This window comes from Gopherus flavomarginatus, chromosome 3, assembly GCF_025201925.1.
Source record: "Gopherus flavomarginatus isolate rGopFla2 chromosome 3, rGopFla2.mat.asm, whole genome shotgun sequence".
In the NCBI taxonomy this organism is placed as follows: Eukaryota; Metazoa; Chordata; order Testudines; family Testudinidae; genus Gopherus; species Gopherus flavomarginatus.
In genome coordinates this window covers 31,006,139-31,023,509 of record NC_066619.1, presented here as the reverse complement: position 1 = coordinate 31,023,509, position 17,371 = coordinate 31,006,139, and the positions used below count along the sequence as shown (strand labels likewise).

The 17,371-nt window shown below is 43.4% G+C and overlaps 1 protein-coding gene across 2 annotated transcripts in view; it reads left to right on the top strand.

The window, feature by feature from the left end:
• Positions 1 to 17,168, top strand: part of CCL28 (C-C motif chemokine ligand 28) — a 56,111-nt gene extending 38,943 nt beyond the window's left edge. For both annotated transcript variants that reach the window (XM_050947183.1, XM_050947182.1), the window contains exons 3-5: positions 6,294 to 6,381; positions 12,494 to 12,623; positions 14,421 to 17,168. In XM_050947183.1, the coding sequence (XP_050803140.1) occupies positions 6,294 to 6,381; positions 12,494 to 12,623; positions 14,421 to 14,583 (381 nt within the window). In that variant the 3' untranslated portion in view covers positions 14,584 to 17,168. The remainder of the gene's footprint in view (positions 1 to 6,293; positions 6,382 to 12,493; positions 12,624 to 14,420) is intronic.
• The last annotated feature ends 203 nt before the right edge of the window (positions 17,169 to 17,371 follow it).

Sequence of the window (17,371 nt, the reverse complement as noted above, 5' to 3'; positions counted from 1 at the left end):
GAAGATTTGTGCAGGCAGAACTCTGATCAAAAAGAAGAAATGCTAATATATATATATGCCAAACTAGCACATGGTATGGTGGAGGGAGGCTACAACAGGGACACACAGCAGTGCTGCGTGAACGTTAAGGAGCTCAGGCAAGCCTACCACAAGACAAAGGAGGCAAATGGTCGCTCCGGGTCAGAGCCACATACATGCCGCTTCTATGATCAGCTGCATGGCATTCTAGGTGGGAACCCTACCCTATCCCACCACTGTCCATGGACACCTGCCAGGGCGGAGTCTCCTGCAACACGGAGGAGATTTTGTGGATGAGGAAGAGGAGGAGGAGGAGAATGTGCAGCAGGCAAGCAGAGAATCTGTTCTCCCTGGCAGCTAGGACCTTTTCATCACCCTGGAGCCAATACCCTCCCAAAGTGGGTTCTCAGACCCTGAAGGCAGAGAAGGCACCTCTGGTGAGTGCACATTTGTAAAAGTGGTTAAAAGCAATTGTGTTTAATGTTTGATTTACCGTGAAAAATTGGGATTCGTTCCCAGCCAGTACAGATACTGGAAAAGTCTGTTAATGTGTCTGGGGATGGAGCGGGAATCCTCAAGGAACATCTCCATGAAGCTCTCTTGGAGGTTCTCTGAAAGCCTTTGCAGAAGATTTTTGGGGAGGGCTGCCTTATTTTGTCCTCCACAGTAGGACATTTTACCATTCCAAGCCAGAAGCAACTGGAATCATTGCAGTACAAAGCATGGCAGCGAATGGTCCAGGGTTATGGTCGCATTCATGCAACATTCGGTCTTTACTTTTCTGTCTCAGCCTCAGGAGAGTGATATCATTCATGGTCATCTGGTTGAAATAGGGAAATTTTTGTAAGGGAACAGTAAAAGGACCCCGGTCATGCTGGGCTGTTTGCATTTGGCTAAAAGGGATCATCCTGGAGATTAGCCACGTGGTGGGGGAGGGGTGTGCTGCACATCCAACCCAAAACTACAGCCCCCTCCTTTTAAATGGCAAACCCAACTGGCATTGCTTGCTATGGGAAGAGAGGGCGCTGCAGTTTGAAACCATTCCCAGATGTTACGGGGGTGGAAGAAGCCAACCCCGCATATGCTTTGGCTTACCATGGCTGCCTGGAAACCAAATGCTGTTGCCCAGCCGTGTGTGATGTGTCACCATACCTGCAGGAGCTCAATATAAAAGGCAAAATGCGATGATGTACCTAAAGCACATGTGCTGTCTGCTGTGAATTTCTTGATTCACTGTGAAAAAGTCTCCCTTTTGTTCTCAGAAATGTATCTTAAATTTAACTCTCCCTTTTTATCCTCCCTGTAGGTGCAAATGGTTCTATGCTGCCAGTATCATCTCCGTCCCTGAGGTTATCACAGATTAGAAGGTGAAAAAAATGCACTCACGATAACATGTTTTCTGAGCTCATGCAGTCCTCCCGCACTGATAGGGCACAGCTGAATGCATGGAGGCATTCAATGGCAGAGGCAGGAAAGCATTCAGTGAGCATGATCAAAACACACAGGAGGAGATGCTGAGGCTAATGTGGGAGCAAACGGACATGCTCAGGCATCTGGTGAAGCTGCAGGAAAGGCAACAAGAGCAGAGACCACTGCTGCATCCATTGTACAATTGCCTGCCCTCCTCCCAAGTTCCATATCCTCCTCACCCAGACGTCCAAGAACATTGGGGGGGGGGCTCTTGGCACCCAGCCACTCCACTCCAGAGGATGGCCCAAGCAACAGAAGGCTGTCATTCAAACAGTTTTAATTTGTAGTGTGGCTACAATAAGCAATGTGGCCTTGTTTTTCCCTCCTCCCCCCCTCCATCCAGGCTACCTTGTCAGTGATCTCACTTTTTAAAAAATAAAGAATGCATGGATTCAAAACAATAGAGACTTTATTTCCTTTGCCAACTGTGGTCGAAGGAGGGAGAGGGATTGGCTTACAGGGAAGTAAATTCAACAAAGGGGGCAATTTTGCATCAAGGAGAAACACACAACTGTCACATCTGTAGCCTGGCCAGTCATGAAACTGCTTTTCAAAGCCTCTTTGATGCACAGAGCACCTAGCTGTGCTCTTTTAATCGCTCTGGTGTCTGGCTGTTCAAAATTGGCCACCAGGCGATTTGCCTCACCCTCCCACCCCACCGTAAATGTCTCCTCCTTACTCACACAGATATTATGGAGCACGCAGCAAGCAGCAATAACAATGGGAATATTGGTTGTGCTGAGGTCTAACCTAGTCAGCAAACAGGGCCAGCGAACTTTTAAACGTCCAAATGCACATTCTACCACCATTCTGCACTTGCTCAGCCTATAGTTGAACTGCTCCTTACTACTGTCCAGGCTGCCTGTGTATGGCTTCATGAGCCATGGCATTAAGGGGTAGGCTGGGTCCCCAAGGATAACCATTGGCATTTCAACATCCCCAGTGGTAATTTTCTGGTCTGGGAAGTAAATCGCTTCTTGCAGCTTTTCAAACAGAGTTCCTAAAGATTTGAGCATCATGCACCTTTCCCAGCCATCCCATGTTGATGTCGGTGAAATGTCCCTTGTCATCCACCAGTGCTTGCAGCACCATTGAGAAGTACCACTTGCAGTTTATGTACTGGTTGGCAAGATGGTCCGGTGCCAAGATAGGGATATGGGTTCCATCTATCGCCTCACCAAGGTTAGGGACCCCCATTGCAGCAAAGCCATCCACTATGACCTGCACATTTCCCAGAGTCACTAGCCTTGCTAGCAGAAGGTTACTGATTGCCTTGCAGCCCCACAGTAGATTAGCCCACTCTGAATTGATTTCCAACTGACTGTTAGCAGTCAGGTATTGCAGGCTTCCACAGGGCTATCCCACTCGCTTCTCAACTGTCAGGGCAGGTCTCCTCTTGGTATTCCTGCACTCAGGGCAGGGAAAAGCAACTCTCACAGTTCCATGAAAGTGGCCTTACACATGTGAAAGTTTTGCAGCCACTGGGAATCATCTCATGCCTGCAACACTATGCGGTCAGGGCCGCTCCAGGCACCAGCTGAGCAAGCGGGTGCTTGGGGCGGCACATCGGGCTCTTCGGTGGTGGGTCCCTTGGCCCCTCTCGGGGGGAAGGACCTGCCGCCAAATTGCCGCCAAAGAAGAAAGCGGAGCAGTGGAACTACTGCCGATTGCAATCATGGCTTTTTATTTTTTTTTCGCTTGAGGCGGCAAAAACCCTGGAGCTGGCCCTGTATGCAGTCCCACCAGTCTGTGCTTGTTTGTCGGGCCCAGAATTGGTGTTCCACTGTATCAACTAGCCCCACTGCTGCCATGATATCCCAATTGCCACATCCCGTGCTTTCAGAAATGTCTGTGTCCATGTCCTCCTCACAATCGTCCTTGTGCTGGCATCTCCTAGCCAGGTTCTGCACATATTGCAGAATAATGCGCGAGGTGTTTACAATGCTCACAACAGCAGCGGTGAGCTGAGCAGGCTCCATGCTTGCTGTGCTATGGTGTCTGCACAGGTAATCCTGGAAAAAAGGCGTGAAACGATTTGTATGCCATGGCTTTCAAGGAGAGAGGAAGGGGAGACTGACGACATGTACCCAAAACCCCACGTGACAATGTTTTTGCCCCATCAGGAATTGGTAGCTTAACTCAGAATTCCAATTGGCAGCAGGGACTGTGTGATAACTACCCACAGTGCACCACTACGTGAGCTGATGCTAGCCACGGTATTGAGGACACACTCTGCCAACCTACTGCACTTAGTGGGGACATACACGATCGACTTCTATAAAATCGACCTAATTTCATAGTGTAGACATACCCTTAAAGAAACTTTGTTAAGCAAGCAGTTTCAATGGTCAAGCAAGAGGTTTCCTTCTGATTACACTGGTCTACAATTTTTGAGAAGTCGTCTGCTTCAGAGATAAAAAGTGATATTTATTATGTATTTTGATGTGCTGAATTCAAATATGACAATTAAAACAACTGATTGGCTACTGTTTCTAAGATATTTAAGTTTTTACATTTTACGTCTATGTATATTGTGTAGGTAGAGTTTTAATCATAAATTGTAAACCTAGGTCTTTTCATGTGTTTATGGTTGCTTTACATGATAATATTTCACCTGTCCTGTTTATGTAACACTTTAAAAATCAGCAAAAGGGTTATATAAATAAAATTTATTATGAAACAAAAGGCAAAAAACTATTATGTACATAGTTTAGTCCTATTCAGTGTCTACTCGGTGCTTCTTGGCTTGTCTCTTGTATTAATGAAATGGAGCATCTCTTGTCACTGTCCAGCAAAAGTCTGCAAGCATTGATGGGCTCCATTTGCCCTGATAGCCTGCCAGGAGATTCCACTGCTGTAGTCTGGAGCCCAACAGCTCTGCCTTACTCTTGGGTAGTTCCAAATCCCTGACAAGGTCATTCAGTTCACCTTGTGTTATGAGGTGTGGTTCAGAGGAGGAGGATGGGAGAAAATGTGGGTCCTGTGACATTGATGGTTCAGGGCCAGAAGTTTCATCCTCTTCCTCTTCCTCTTCCTCATCTGACTCAAGTGAGAATGATTCTGGTGCATCAGGAACCGGCAGTCCTTCTCCGTGGGGTACTGGGCATATAGCTGATGGAATGTTTGGATAATGCACAGTCCACTTTTTCTTCTTTGACACACTTTTCCCAATTGGAGCACCATGCAGAAGTAACAATTGCTGGTATGATCTGTTGGCTCTCTCCAAATCATTGGCACTGCAAAAGGCATAGATTTCCTTTTCCTGTTCAACCACTGGTGAAGATTTGTTGCACAAGTGTTGCAGCATATGTGTGGGGCCCACCTCTTGTCCTGATCTCCAATTTTGCAACCAAAATAAAGGTGATAGGCTTTCTTAACCATAGTGGTTATACTGCGCTTTTAAGATGCAAAAGTCACTTCACCACAAACATAGCAGAAGTTATCTGCACTGTTCACACGAGTACGAGGCATCTCTGCTCACTTTGGCTAAACAGAAATGTGTCCCTTTGCAAAATCAAACACTGACAAATAAGAGAGCACGACACTGTATGATTTCTAGAGCTGATATAGGGCAATTTGTTCAGCAGAGTGATGTAAGCTTCGTTATGATTGCATCATCCATGACTTCTAGGAATAACATGATGCAATTCATATCATGTATGATGCAATACCAGCTTCAGATTGCATCATTCATTGTTTTGCCTAAAAAGCAAGTACTGTCCAAACTCAGTCATAGATTTATTCATAGATCCAGTCAAAGATGTATTTTAGTCATTTCTGGTTTAAATTGAGATTCCTTCCCTTTACAACTCACTTATCCTCCGCCATTCCCAAGTCAAGGGTCGTATATACTGACCCAATAGCATATCTTGAAAACTAGAGCCAATCAACAATTTTAAGCATCATTTTCGTTCTCAGTGATCCAGAATTACTAAAGTTGGACTACATTTATTTCAGAAGCATTTTGGCTGTAGAGCAGTGTTATTGATTAACCAGGTGTGGGGTTTTTTTTTCCAGAGTTTGCAACCTTGAGGCCCCTAAAATGCATGTATCAGCAACTTCAACATAATTCTTATCAGGAAGAACACAGGGTCAAGCTGCCCTTTTTGTGGCACCCAAAACCACCTCCCCTCCTGTCTTGGTTAAGCTAAGCCTGCTGCATGGCCACTTTACAGCTTGCTGACTTGACCGCTTTTAGCAATAAGCGATAGTGGTTTCAGGCACTTTACTGGTTTGCCAAAATCTCCCCATACAAATGGGCCAAATTCAGCACTGGCGCAACTCCACTGACTTCTTTGGAGTTGTGCCTGTTTGTGTCACAGCTGAATTTGGCCCATTTACTTTAATGGAGTTGCATGTTTGTTACTGACAACAGAATTTGGCCCTCATGTGAATTGTATAAAGCAACGATAAACTCTGATTCTTTGGTTCTTCTTAACCCACAGTTATTTAGCACCTTTAATGCCAAAGCACTGGCAGCTGCCAGATCCATCACAGAGATAGAGAAGTAAGAACACAGAAGTGGGTTTGATCCTGCAAGATTCTGAATACTCTGGCCTGATCCAGTAAAGTATTTAAGCCTCTGCTTGAAGTTAAGTATGTGAGTAGTCCTATTAAAGTCAATAAAACTTTGAGCATGGGTTGAAGTGTTTTGCTAGATTGGGCCAGACTGCTTAGTACCTTGCAGGTTCAAGCCCACTTGCAGCATCTGTGAAGGGTGGGGCTTTAAAGTTAGTTTCTTTTACTGCAGTCCAGGAGGTAGGATCACCTTTGTTTCCTGTAGTTTACAACCTGGTCTGTTACAGGAAGAGCTGCAGCAGTTGGAAGGAATGGATTTGAAGTTAGTCAATCTCTTTGCTGCTTTTGCATTTGTGGTTGTCCAAACATCTGAGGGTAAGTCATCCTGTACATTATCTATTTGCTACATTTATAATAGGTTTATCTTTAAAAAAAAAAACAACCAAAAACATAAGGCAAAGCGTCTCTATGTGGAATTGGAGCTGTTTTATATCCATAGCATTGTGAGTAATTGGAGATTATCACTTTTGGTTTTAATTTCTATACAGAAAACTGGGAGACCTTTAAGCATGACATCCTGACTCCACTGACATCAGTGGCAAAACTCTCCTTGACTTCATTGGGGTTAAGATTTCACTCTATTTTAGCTAATTACCATTTGTAAAATCAAGGGCAGTTGGATATTTAGACTGGGGAACTTTTTTTTTTTTTTTTTTTGTAAAATGGTTTAAACAGGAAATGCCAGGTCTTTAGAAAGGACCAGTACAACAAGGTATTTGTGACAACAAATGCTACCATTTTAACTGCACTTCAGAGCAACTGGGACAATTCATCTTATTGAAGTTACTCACATGCAGGAGGGTCTCTAGGACACTTTACTTGCAGACTTAACCAGCACTTTCTAAAGTCATGTATACTGTGTGTGATAGGTGCCAAGTTTAAATAGGATTTTATAGCTAAAATGTAGAAAAACTGATTTTCATCGTCTCACATTTTAACTGTAGCAAATTGCACAATAGATTAAATCTCCCATTTTGCATCATGCTTACTGACAGCTATGCTAGGTGCATACATGAGTTGAGTCCACATACTTTGTTTGAATTTTCTAGCCCATCTAGTCAATATTTTATTGTTTTCCTTGTAATTTTATATTACAAAATAATCTTGTTAAACTCTGTGATGTTAAAATCTTTACCAAATTCAGGAGGTGATCCAAGAGCCTGATCCTGTGAAATTCGGAGTGTTTTCAACTCCCATTGACTTCAGCGAGAGTAGAGTTTTAAATAGCAGTACATCAAACCACACTGCAGAACTTTTAGTGCATGGTAGCTGGTTCAGACAGCCAGTTAGTGCCCAGCAAGCTAGGGCATTGCAGATTTATACCCTGGCTTGCTGTGCACTAACTGTGTATAGACAAGCCCTCAGCACCTTGCAGGATCATGTCACAAATGGGTAAAATGTGCCTTAAAATTCTACCCTGCCAAAATGGCCTCTGCACCTGTTGGATGGCGCAGGCTTGTGTGAGCTGTAATCTGGATGTACTTGCTGGGAATGCATGTGCTTCCATGCTAGGGGGCAGGGTGTTCAAATAAGGGCATAGAGGGAGTTGTCTTAAATTTGTTCTTTTATTCTGTATACCAGATGGATCAGTATGTATGAGACAAATAATTAGGTGACTAAGGCAAACACACTCTGCATTTAACAACAAATCAGTAATTAAAGGCAAATTTCCTTAAAGTCTAGCAAACATACTAGCCCATTTTGGAACTAGAGAATACAGTAGGAATTTTATAGCTTTGAGCCCAAAGTCTGCCTCCACTACACCGCATTTACCTCACTGGTGTGGCACAGATGTAAGAATAAGACCTAGCTCTTAATATTCAATTTTATGTGGGTTTCTTTTCTTTGTGGTTTTCCGTATATTTGACCTCTGGTCAGTGGAATACACGAGAGCCCTCTGGTGGCCAAAATAATACCTGTGCAGTCTCATGAATCAAGGCAGCCTAATGGATAAGGAATCTTCAAAGTATTTCAAAGGTAGTGGATTCAGATTTGGTTTATTGCATTTCAGGTTGGAGAAGTGCTGGTTGTGTCTTTTGGGTATTCTGGGATGTGACTGCCCCAGCCAAAGGAAGAGACGTTTGGGAGACTATTACTTGCTTAAGATTAGCAAATACATGATAAATGGTAAAGGGTTGGAACAATAATTTTTAATTAAGATACAAAAAAGAAAAATTTTAAAAAACTTGTGGAAAATAAGAACCACCTTGCCACCCCCTCAAATATATTGAAAATAAGGAAGGGTTAAAAATAAGTGGTAAGGGCTTCCACCAAACTGCCAGTCATAAAGCGAGAGTGAGTGAGTTAAGCAACTAAAGTTAAGCAAATGGCAATAAACATGAATGGGCAAGGGAGGAGAATTATATTTCAAAGTAGAAATTACTTATGTGATCCTGTATGTTTTTAAATTAGGACCAGATCCTGCAAACACTTAATCAACTGAGTTGTTTGCATGATCTACTTGCATCATTACAATTACCTGCTTGTACCAAACGGAGTGCTTACTGTGGTTTATAGTCTCATTGTCCCATTGTAAGTCATACTCAGTAGTAAGTGTTTGCAGGATCAGATTGTAACCTCTGCAGGGCAGGGATGAGTCTCACATGTGTTTGCAAGAACATTAGCACATTTGGGGCACTGCAAACATTAAATCACTTTTCTAAAGCAAAAATTTTAGTGACGTCTGAACTCAAACTTAACACATGTGGAAATGCTTGCCTGGGAAAAGAGTAGCTCAATCGCATAAAGAAGTGGGATCTGCAAAAAGAGGTAGATTAGAGGTTACGTGTTTAAAGATAAAATTGGGGGGTTGGGTTCCCACTCCTGGGCTTTACTGGGGTCACGCAGGGAGATCTGCCAGGGTCCAACCAGATGGTTGAGGGAGATGTGGGTTTTTTCCTCTTTCTTTGCTTTCATATTTTGACCTCCTGCTTAGTTTCCTCCTTGCTTTTCTCTTACCGTTCCTTACCCTCACCCCTTCATTTGTGCCTATCTACCTCCTCCATCATATGGCCCACCCAGAAATGTAGCTTCTTGACAGCAGTTGGAGGGTGGCCAGAGCTATTGCTTCTTCCTTTGTTCTTATGCCCTGGAAAAAGTGCAGAATTCCAGTTGGAAATTCCAGCAAGGCTTCGGAACAAGAAATCCTCCCTAAGTGGCTTTCAGCTCCCATCAGAGATGGGTGAAAACTGACCACACGTATTGACTGGTACAGTATCTCAGTGGGTTTTGCTGTCATGGGGAAGGCCAAGAAATACTGCTTTGGAACTGGATGGTGCAAAATCCCTGGGATTTTCCAGCAAATTTTGGGATGTAGATGTGGTTGAAGGGCTCTTTGCTCCTCCCTGGGTCTGTCATCGTAAATTAGGAGCTCTGTATGGTGAGGAACTGCATTGAATTTCTTGGATAGCCATCTGGTGGATTCTTCTGCATGATTGTATGATTCAGCTCTTTATAAATAAAGGGAACAAAGCTTCTAACAAACCGTTGATGTCTCCTTGGTGAAAGTCCCCAGGCAAGAGGAAGGATCAACATGGATAATATAATTTGTAGAAATAATGACACCAACAGGGCAATGTCCCTCGTGACAGAGAGGAAGCAAGAAGCTGGAGATTTGCCACTGCAGCTGCTAATCCCACACAGCCACTAGCTCTAGCTTGCTGGTTGAGGAATACATCTTGTGACTGTGTTACCACATTGAGTGTAAATCCTGGCCTGGATGAAGCAGTAAAGAAAGGGATTGCTGTCTGTGCTGCTGACAGCGACAGAGGCAGGCAAAACATGGGAGGAGGAGGCGGGAGGAATGCCTGTAGGAATGAAAAAGGCCAGGCCAAACTTCAGTTTTCTTTTCTTTTAGCAACTGGACTAGACTGAACCAAAATCCAACTTAAGGGCAAGTCTTCCTGGGTGCACGAAGAAGAGGGCACAAGTCTCTCTGCTAGTTCAGCCACTGCACTATATTGCCTTTTCCCCTGAAAAAGATCCCATGTGCTTCCTATAAGCATAACATTTTTGGTGGAGAATTGCGAAAAGGGGAAGATGTGCACTGTGATTGTTGAAAATACTGCTAAATACTAATAAAAGGTATCCCATACGTATAAAGTGATTGATCATTCAGGTGTACACACCCCTGGTCATAGAGGTGCCGGGCAATAGGGGGAGAATTAGAGTCCTTGCTCCGACCCATCTGTCAGGGAAAACTATACAGATATAAACTGTTTGTACAAACTGTCTAGCTATACACACCCCTGGTCAGAGAGGTGCTGGGCCATAAGGGGGAGGATAAGAGTCCTTGCTCCTACCCGTCTGTCGGGGAAAAATTGCATAGGTGAATATATCCTCGGTCGTAGCAGGCTTTGGTCAACTACCAATTTAGCAAGGACGGTGGGTTCCTTAACTAGCCTCACCCCTCCTGGTCCCTTTTCTTAAATTTTTTTTTTAATTGTGAAATCACAACAATATCCCACACTCCTATATCCTTCAGAGTGATGTCTTACAGAAAGCTACTCCTTATTTGCCCATGCTTGTTCCAGGTCTTTACAAAACACACAAATTCTACACCCACTAAAAAATCTGCCTGACAGAGCAGGAGGGGGGATCCTGACTAGACTGTGCAGGGGAATCAAAGGAAGCTCCAAGCCCAGTCAGAGATGGCGGCTGGTGGAAAGAAGTCAACCAACACAGCCCAGGAAGGAGGGCTGTGCAACCTCTAAACTGGAAGGGTGAATTATGAGCCAGGAAGGCCAGAATTTAAAGGAGGCCTGTGGGACACTAAACCTTGTGGGTGAGAAAAAAGAGACCTTGGTGGGAGCTGAATGATACTGAATAAAGGGGATCCCAGGAGAGGGGAAGGGAAGTACATTTCCCAAGTCCAAGCAGGCCATAATGGGGGCGTTTTACATGTCCTCTCTGGGTTTTCTGATCTCCACTGAACACTTTGCAGTACCCCTTCTCCCTTCAATCTCTCCATTAGAGGGAAATACTGGGGAGGGGGGCACACAGGCTTATCCCAGTACTGGACCCCCTCAGTCTCATAACTCAAGGATATATCATCTTGGGGGCAAAATACATGCTTCCCCTTTCCATCAACAAACCTCTTCTGGCTCTCTAGGTGGTTTGTCAGCCAGGGAAGCTGTCTGCAGATTGATAAGGAGAGTAGCTGCAGAAGGTGGTTCCAGAGCGGAGAGCCAAGCTTCATTCCTGGGGCTTCAAGCCCTCAAAACAGTTGTACTAGCAGTGGCAGCTTCAAAGACTGAAAGTGTTGATCCTGATTTGCCTCTGCACGATCAGTTTTAAAATCAGACCCAAACACACAGTCATTAGTGATTGCTGTCACATTGTGGTCACAACAGTCAGTGCCTACCTCAGGGCAGGCTGTCTACAGCAGGATGGACATCCAAACTGGTGGCATGGTCTATAATTAGATTTCACCTACTCAGTAACAAAAGTGAACTCCTGGACAGCTATATCAGTCTTAGGCCTTGGCTACACTGGCACTTTACAGCGCTGCAACTTTCTCGCTCAGGAGTGTGAAAAAAAACACCCCCCTGAGCGCTGCAAGATACAGCGCTGCAAAGCGCCAGTGTAAACAGTGCCGCAGCGCTGGGAGCGCGGCTCCCAGTGCTGCAAGCTAATCCCCATGAGGAGGTGGATGCGACCTTCACTTCAAAGCGCTGCCACGGCAGCTGTCCCGTGGCAGCGCTTTGAAGTTTCCAGTGTAGCCAAGCCCTTACTGTGGAGTCACAGACAGTCCACAGACTCTTGCCACCTGGCACACAGCACTTCCAAAGTGTGACAGGGCCATTAACCAATCCTTTGTATTGTGATGTTCCTTAATGGCCCATCTGATTTTGATATTCCTTCTCTATGGGCAAGGGGATGATTCCTGTGCCTGGGTTCACAAGTTCAGAGCAAATATTTTCAAAGTTAAAAAGCAAAACTTACATATTTCTTTGTAGTATTGAATACAGACATAACAAGTGAGATTAGCGCATGCAGCAATTTACAAGCATTTCATAGAATTAAACACTAAATACATTCTTATAAGACTAATACCTATTTTGAACAAAACTAACAAATAGGTGTTTTCTGGTTTCCAGCTATGAATTTGTCAGTTCTTAACTAACACCTATAGCCTTGGTTTACCAGCATCACAGTTGCTTTCAGAGTTGTCCCTCCAGAAGTGTAAGCTATTTATTAAATCTCCTGATGATGGTATTTAAATACATATCCACAGGGATAGTTGGAAGAAACACTACCTGAAGGAGTGGTGGTGGTGGTGGTGATAAGACACAGGAGGAAGAAATACTGACTGATCGCAAAGACTGCAATCTTTCACTAAACAAGATGGATTTGACAAGATGGGCAACACAATGTCCCATTCATTTCAACCTTGAAGACTTTTTTTTTTCCCCTTTGATTCTTTCAGCTACTCTATTTCTGGTATCCTTTAACTGTTGCACGGAAGTATCGCACCATGTATCCAGAAGACTTCTAAGAAAAGTTCTAAAATTTGAAATCCAGAAAGATGATGGAGTGTGCAACATACCAGCTGTGATGTAAGTGAAGTTCTGTGTGATCATATATTAAAGAGACATTGTCAAAAGTTAAAAATTATTGGGCCTGGTTTTCTACTGAGTTATTCCAATTTTATACCAGTATCATTCCATTGATTTCTTTGGCATAAAACTGATGTCACAGTGGAGAAACAGACCCTGTATATTTTAAAAACTTTCCTTCTCTGCATTATACCTTTGATTGTTAAAACTGAATTAATTGTTTAAAATCTAATTTATATTTCACCATTAATGTTTTGTTGCTTTTGCACTTCACTCAGCATGGAAAATGAGCATAAACTTAGCAAACCAGATTTTCTTCTTTTTTACAGTCATTCCTACTCAGTTTCACTTTTTGCTGTCATGTACTAGCAAAATAACACAATGTTTGGTCAGTAGTATCTCAAGGGAGTGCTTAAAATCCAAATAAATTAAATTAAGTTAAAAATCGTGGAAATATTCCTGTTCATCTTCGGCTTTGTAAGTCTTTTGTTTTTATAACACTTGAACAGACCTGACTGTGTCACTTCATTCCCAATGCACTAATTTGCACTGTGTTTATCTTCAGCCTCAGCAAAGATGCTTCCCTTCTGCTCTGTACTTTTTCAGGTCAGGAGTTACTGAATAATTATGCACTAAAGCTACTTTTGCTTTGGAAGGTAAAGCTGGAAGAAACGTTTTGGATGAATAGTTTGTTTACTGAAAAATGCAGTTTTGGTTGACCCAAAACTATTTGTTAATTTGATTTAAATTCATTGAATAGTTTTGGCCAAAAAAGGGGGGGCGGGGCTAGATTCTCAAGGACACTTAGGCACAGTTCACAAAATGGGGTGTGTGTGCCCCTCTCATCCCTTTAGTCCACTCCCATAGGATGTGGGAGACCCAGCTTTGAATCTGTGCTCTGGAAAAGGGATTTGAACCCAGGACTCCCCTCCCAGGTCATTCTAGCTAGATCTCAATGTGTGCTGTTGAAGCTCTTCTATGTCTTATAAAGAATTTACTAGTCATTGGAGCAAGGACTTGAATTTGGGTCTCCTCCTCCCAGCTAGGTGACCTGCTCATCGGATACAGGGTACTCCAGCATGGATGTCTTTCAATCTCTCTGTGGAAGATGTCCTACTTGTGATAAAATACTTGAATAATATTGGACCAGAGAGAGTGAGAATGGCTCTGTAGACTGGCAGTTAGGTCAATCACCTGGGATGGGGGATACCTGGTTCAAATCACTGTTTTAGAGCAGTGATTTGAACCTCAGCCTCTCACATCCCAGATGAGGACCCTAACTACTGGGCTAGAATGGGAGGGTAGCATCCAGAGCTTTGTAGCGGAGCTGGAGCGCGGAGCAGCTCTGGAGCAGTGGAGCTGCAGGTTTTTGCCTGGAGCTGGAGCAGAGCCAGAGCACAGCTCCAAAGCCCTGGTGGCATCACCACTACTTCATTCTCCTAAAATACAGTCCTTTACAAATGCCCAGAAAGAAAATATTTCAGATCTAATGGAGCATTGCATTTGACCCAAAATGGACTTCCTCTATTAGCCAAAAATGTCTGAGTATGGTTCAAACCAAACTGAACATTTTATTTATTTTTGCAGTATTGACAGCAAACAAGCCAACAGAAAAAAAATCAGATATGTGCCTAGCTCTGTTTGGAAGATAATATGGTGATCAAAAGTTGGTCTTCCAAAACATGAGATGAGAGTAGTTTTGTTGCTTTCAAATATGGCTAGTTACCTTTTAAGAGTTGCTTTTTTTTTTTTAAATGAGTTTGCAATAGACAACATAACTTCTTTTTCTTCTGGCAGCCTTCATGTAAAGCACAAGAAGTTATGTGTAAGCTCCCATAATAAAACCGTTAAGAAATGGATGAAAAGGAACAGAATCAAAGATCATAGAAGAAATGGAAATCTTCATTCTGGGAAGAAAAGGAACACCAAAAGGAAAAATCAAATTGTGGTGAAGCAGTAGTGTGCTGAAACAACACCCAGGACAGAGTTACCTGTGAATGCTGCATTGTGTTCTCTGCAATAGACAAATGTTTGGTTAGGAGTTCACATACAATGACTGCTCAACATTTTGCAATTACAGCTTTAAAAATAGTTTCCCAAATGTCTAAATTCCCAGAGCGAGCAGTGACAGATGTCAGCTGTACACATCCTTTACCACCTTTAATATGCATCTTGAAAGGATCTTGTTCTTTGGGAATCATCCTGGCCAGATAAAGGCAAAAGTTGATGCATTAGGAACAACAATATCTTCCTGGCAACATCTTGTGCTTTTCACTCCACTTCATCCTCTGATATCTCTGTATTTGTCAATACTTCTAATTTCTGACACCCTCTCCTGACTTGGCTTTCATATCCTTCTCACTCTCTGACTGCTGCTTTAACAACTCCTTAGGGAGTTTCTCCCCCTCCTCTGCTTATCTCAGGGTCTTGCCTTTGTCACCCTCCTCTTCTTTATACCTTATCCTTCTCTGCTTGCACAGACTCAGCTATGATCTTTCTGCTGCTGGCTCACAAACTGATTTCTTCTCACGTGACCTGCTTTCTGCTTCTCAGTTGTGTATCTGATTGCTCTTTCTGACATAACATTCTGGATGGCCTGCCACCAGTTCAAGCTCAAGATGACCAAAAATGACCTCTCTCTCCCCATGTCAAGCTTCCTTTGGTTCTAAACTTTCTTCATTATTGCTGGCAATACCACTGTCCTCCCTGCTCCTCAGACTCAAAATTATGGGGTCCAAGATTCTGCTGCAAAGATCACTTCCCCAGTTTCATTACTCTTTTTTCTGATCATGTTACTCCCCTCTTCAAGTGCTTCCCTCAGCCCCTTCCTGCCTACTGTACCAAATTTCTCATCCTGGCCATCACAGGCCTGCACCTCTTTGCCCCAGCCTACACCTTTGATCTTGTTTCTTTTGTCTCACCTCATTATCTTAGTATTGCCAGTGATACCAGCCTTGCTAGACAGGACATGTCCCTCCTTCCACTGCCATCTTTCCTGCTGCCTCCTAATGCGTGGAGCAGCCTTCCAGACTCAAATCATCAGGTCCTCTCCCTCCTCATTCAAAACCCTCATGAAGACTTACTACTTCCACACAGCCTAGAAATACTAAGCTACGTCAGTCACACGCACTCTTTCTGCCCCAACATAACGTGAGAGAAGAAGTAATGAGTGAAGGAAGGTAGAGATTTAAAATCAAGTAAGAGCACTATGCTCATCAGGGTATACCTATAATAATCCTAAATTACTATCATGTGGTGTTATAAATCTTTTCTCTCTTCTCCAGTTGTTTTTGGTCTCACTGCAGCACATCTAAAATTAGACTGTTGGTTCCCTGAGGGTAGGGACTGTGTAAAGTACATTGCAGTTGTTATTAATACAAACAACTAAAACTACTAACATATGATAAATCATGTAGGATGGTAGATACAAGAAGCAAGCAAGTCTCCCCAAAACAAAATAAAAACAGCTAAATAACAGCCCAGCTCCTTCAGCTGCTGATGTGCACAATGCTGGAAGAAACTAATTCACACCTGAAATAGCAATAGGTAAGAAAAAACTAAGGACTGGATCCTCAATTCAGTGCAGGGGGAGCAGCGCGGATGGTAGCTCTAGGCCACCTTTACTCTTCCTCCAATCCTCTAGGACGATGAGGGCTGAATCCACGTCTGGCACAATTTAGAGCAGCCATAACTCTCACCTACGCCTGCTAGAAAATGTTCTACTGGCCCAGGGTTGTTCCCCAACCCTTGATGCACCTGGAAATGCTTCCCATTGGATACCTTCTACACCAAGGTGGGAAAGCAGGTGGAGCAAAGTTGGCATAGTCAGCTTTACACCACCTGAGAATTCCACCATTCTGGGGAAATCCTCAGCTGTCCGATTAAAGCCTTTGTACAACTGGAGAGGTGCCTCCGGAGGATTTTTATCAGAGGTGAGGATCTGGTGCTTACAAACTTTGAGCTTTGTTTATTGAGACAGAAGGAACAAAAAGTTCTGGCTTGGTGAACCTTTAGCCAGGGTACAAATAGTCACTGTGGGGCAGGTTTTGAAAGGTATTTAGGTGCTTAAAAGATGTAAATAGGAGCCTAATGGTCTTTTTAAAAAGTACATAGATGCCAGAATACCAGTGATTTTTGATGGGAACCTAGTGGGCTTTTCAGAATTGCCTATCTGCATCTTTAGGCACTTAAATACCTTTAGAAATCTGACTCTTTTAAATGGAGCCCACAACACAGACCTAGGCCAGGGAAAATGCCTCAGCCATAGTACGTACATGATTTGAAAAGGCTATTTTTGCGGTATGTTTTCAGCATGTACAGTATATGCTAAATATAATAAAAATACCATTTTGAGACTACCGAATATGGAACATGTTGTAAACATGAATGACATAGCTATATATGTTGTAAATTATATTGTGTTATACAGATGTGAGCCTGATGTATGCAACAAATCTGCTCTACCTCACATTTTTCCATTGGTTGACTTGAATAAATAACTACAGGGCCAGCCTGAAGGAAGATGGCAACCTGGGTAAAGCTGTACTGTTGTGCCCTTTCTCTGAGTTTAAGTACAGATACACAGTATGGTCACACATCTTGAGTTCACTGGAGAAGCTTTTTAAGTTATAGTAGGGACTGTGTTCACCTATAGCTGAGACCACCGCAAACGGCACGGGCAGCCCATATGCTCAGCACTGGCTGACTGAAGCATCCAAGCCTCTGGCACCAGCGATGAGAACGCCCGG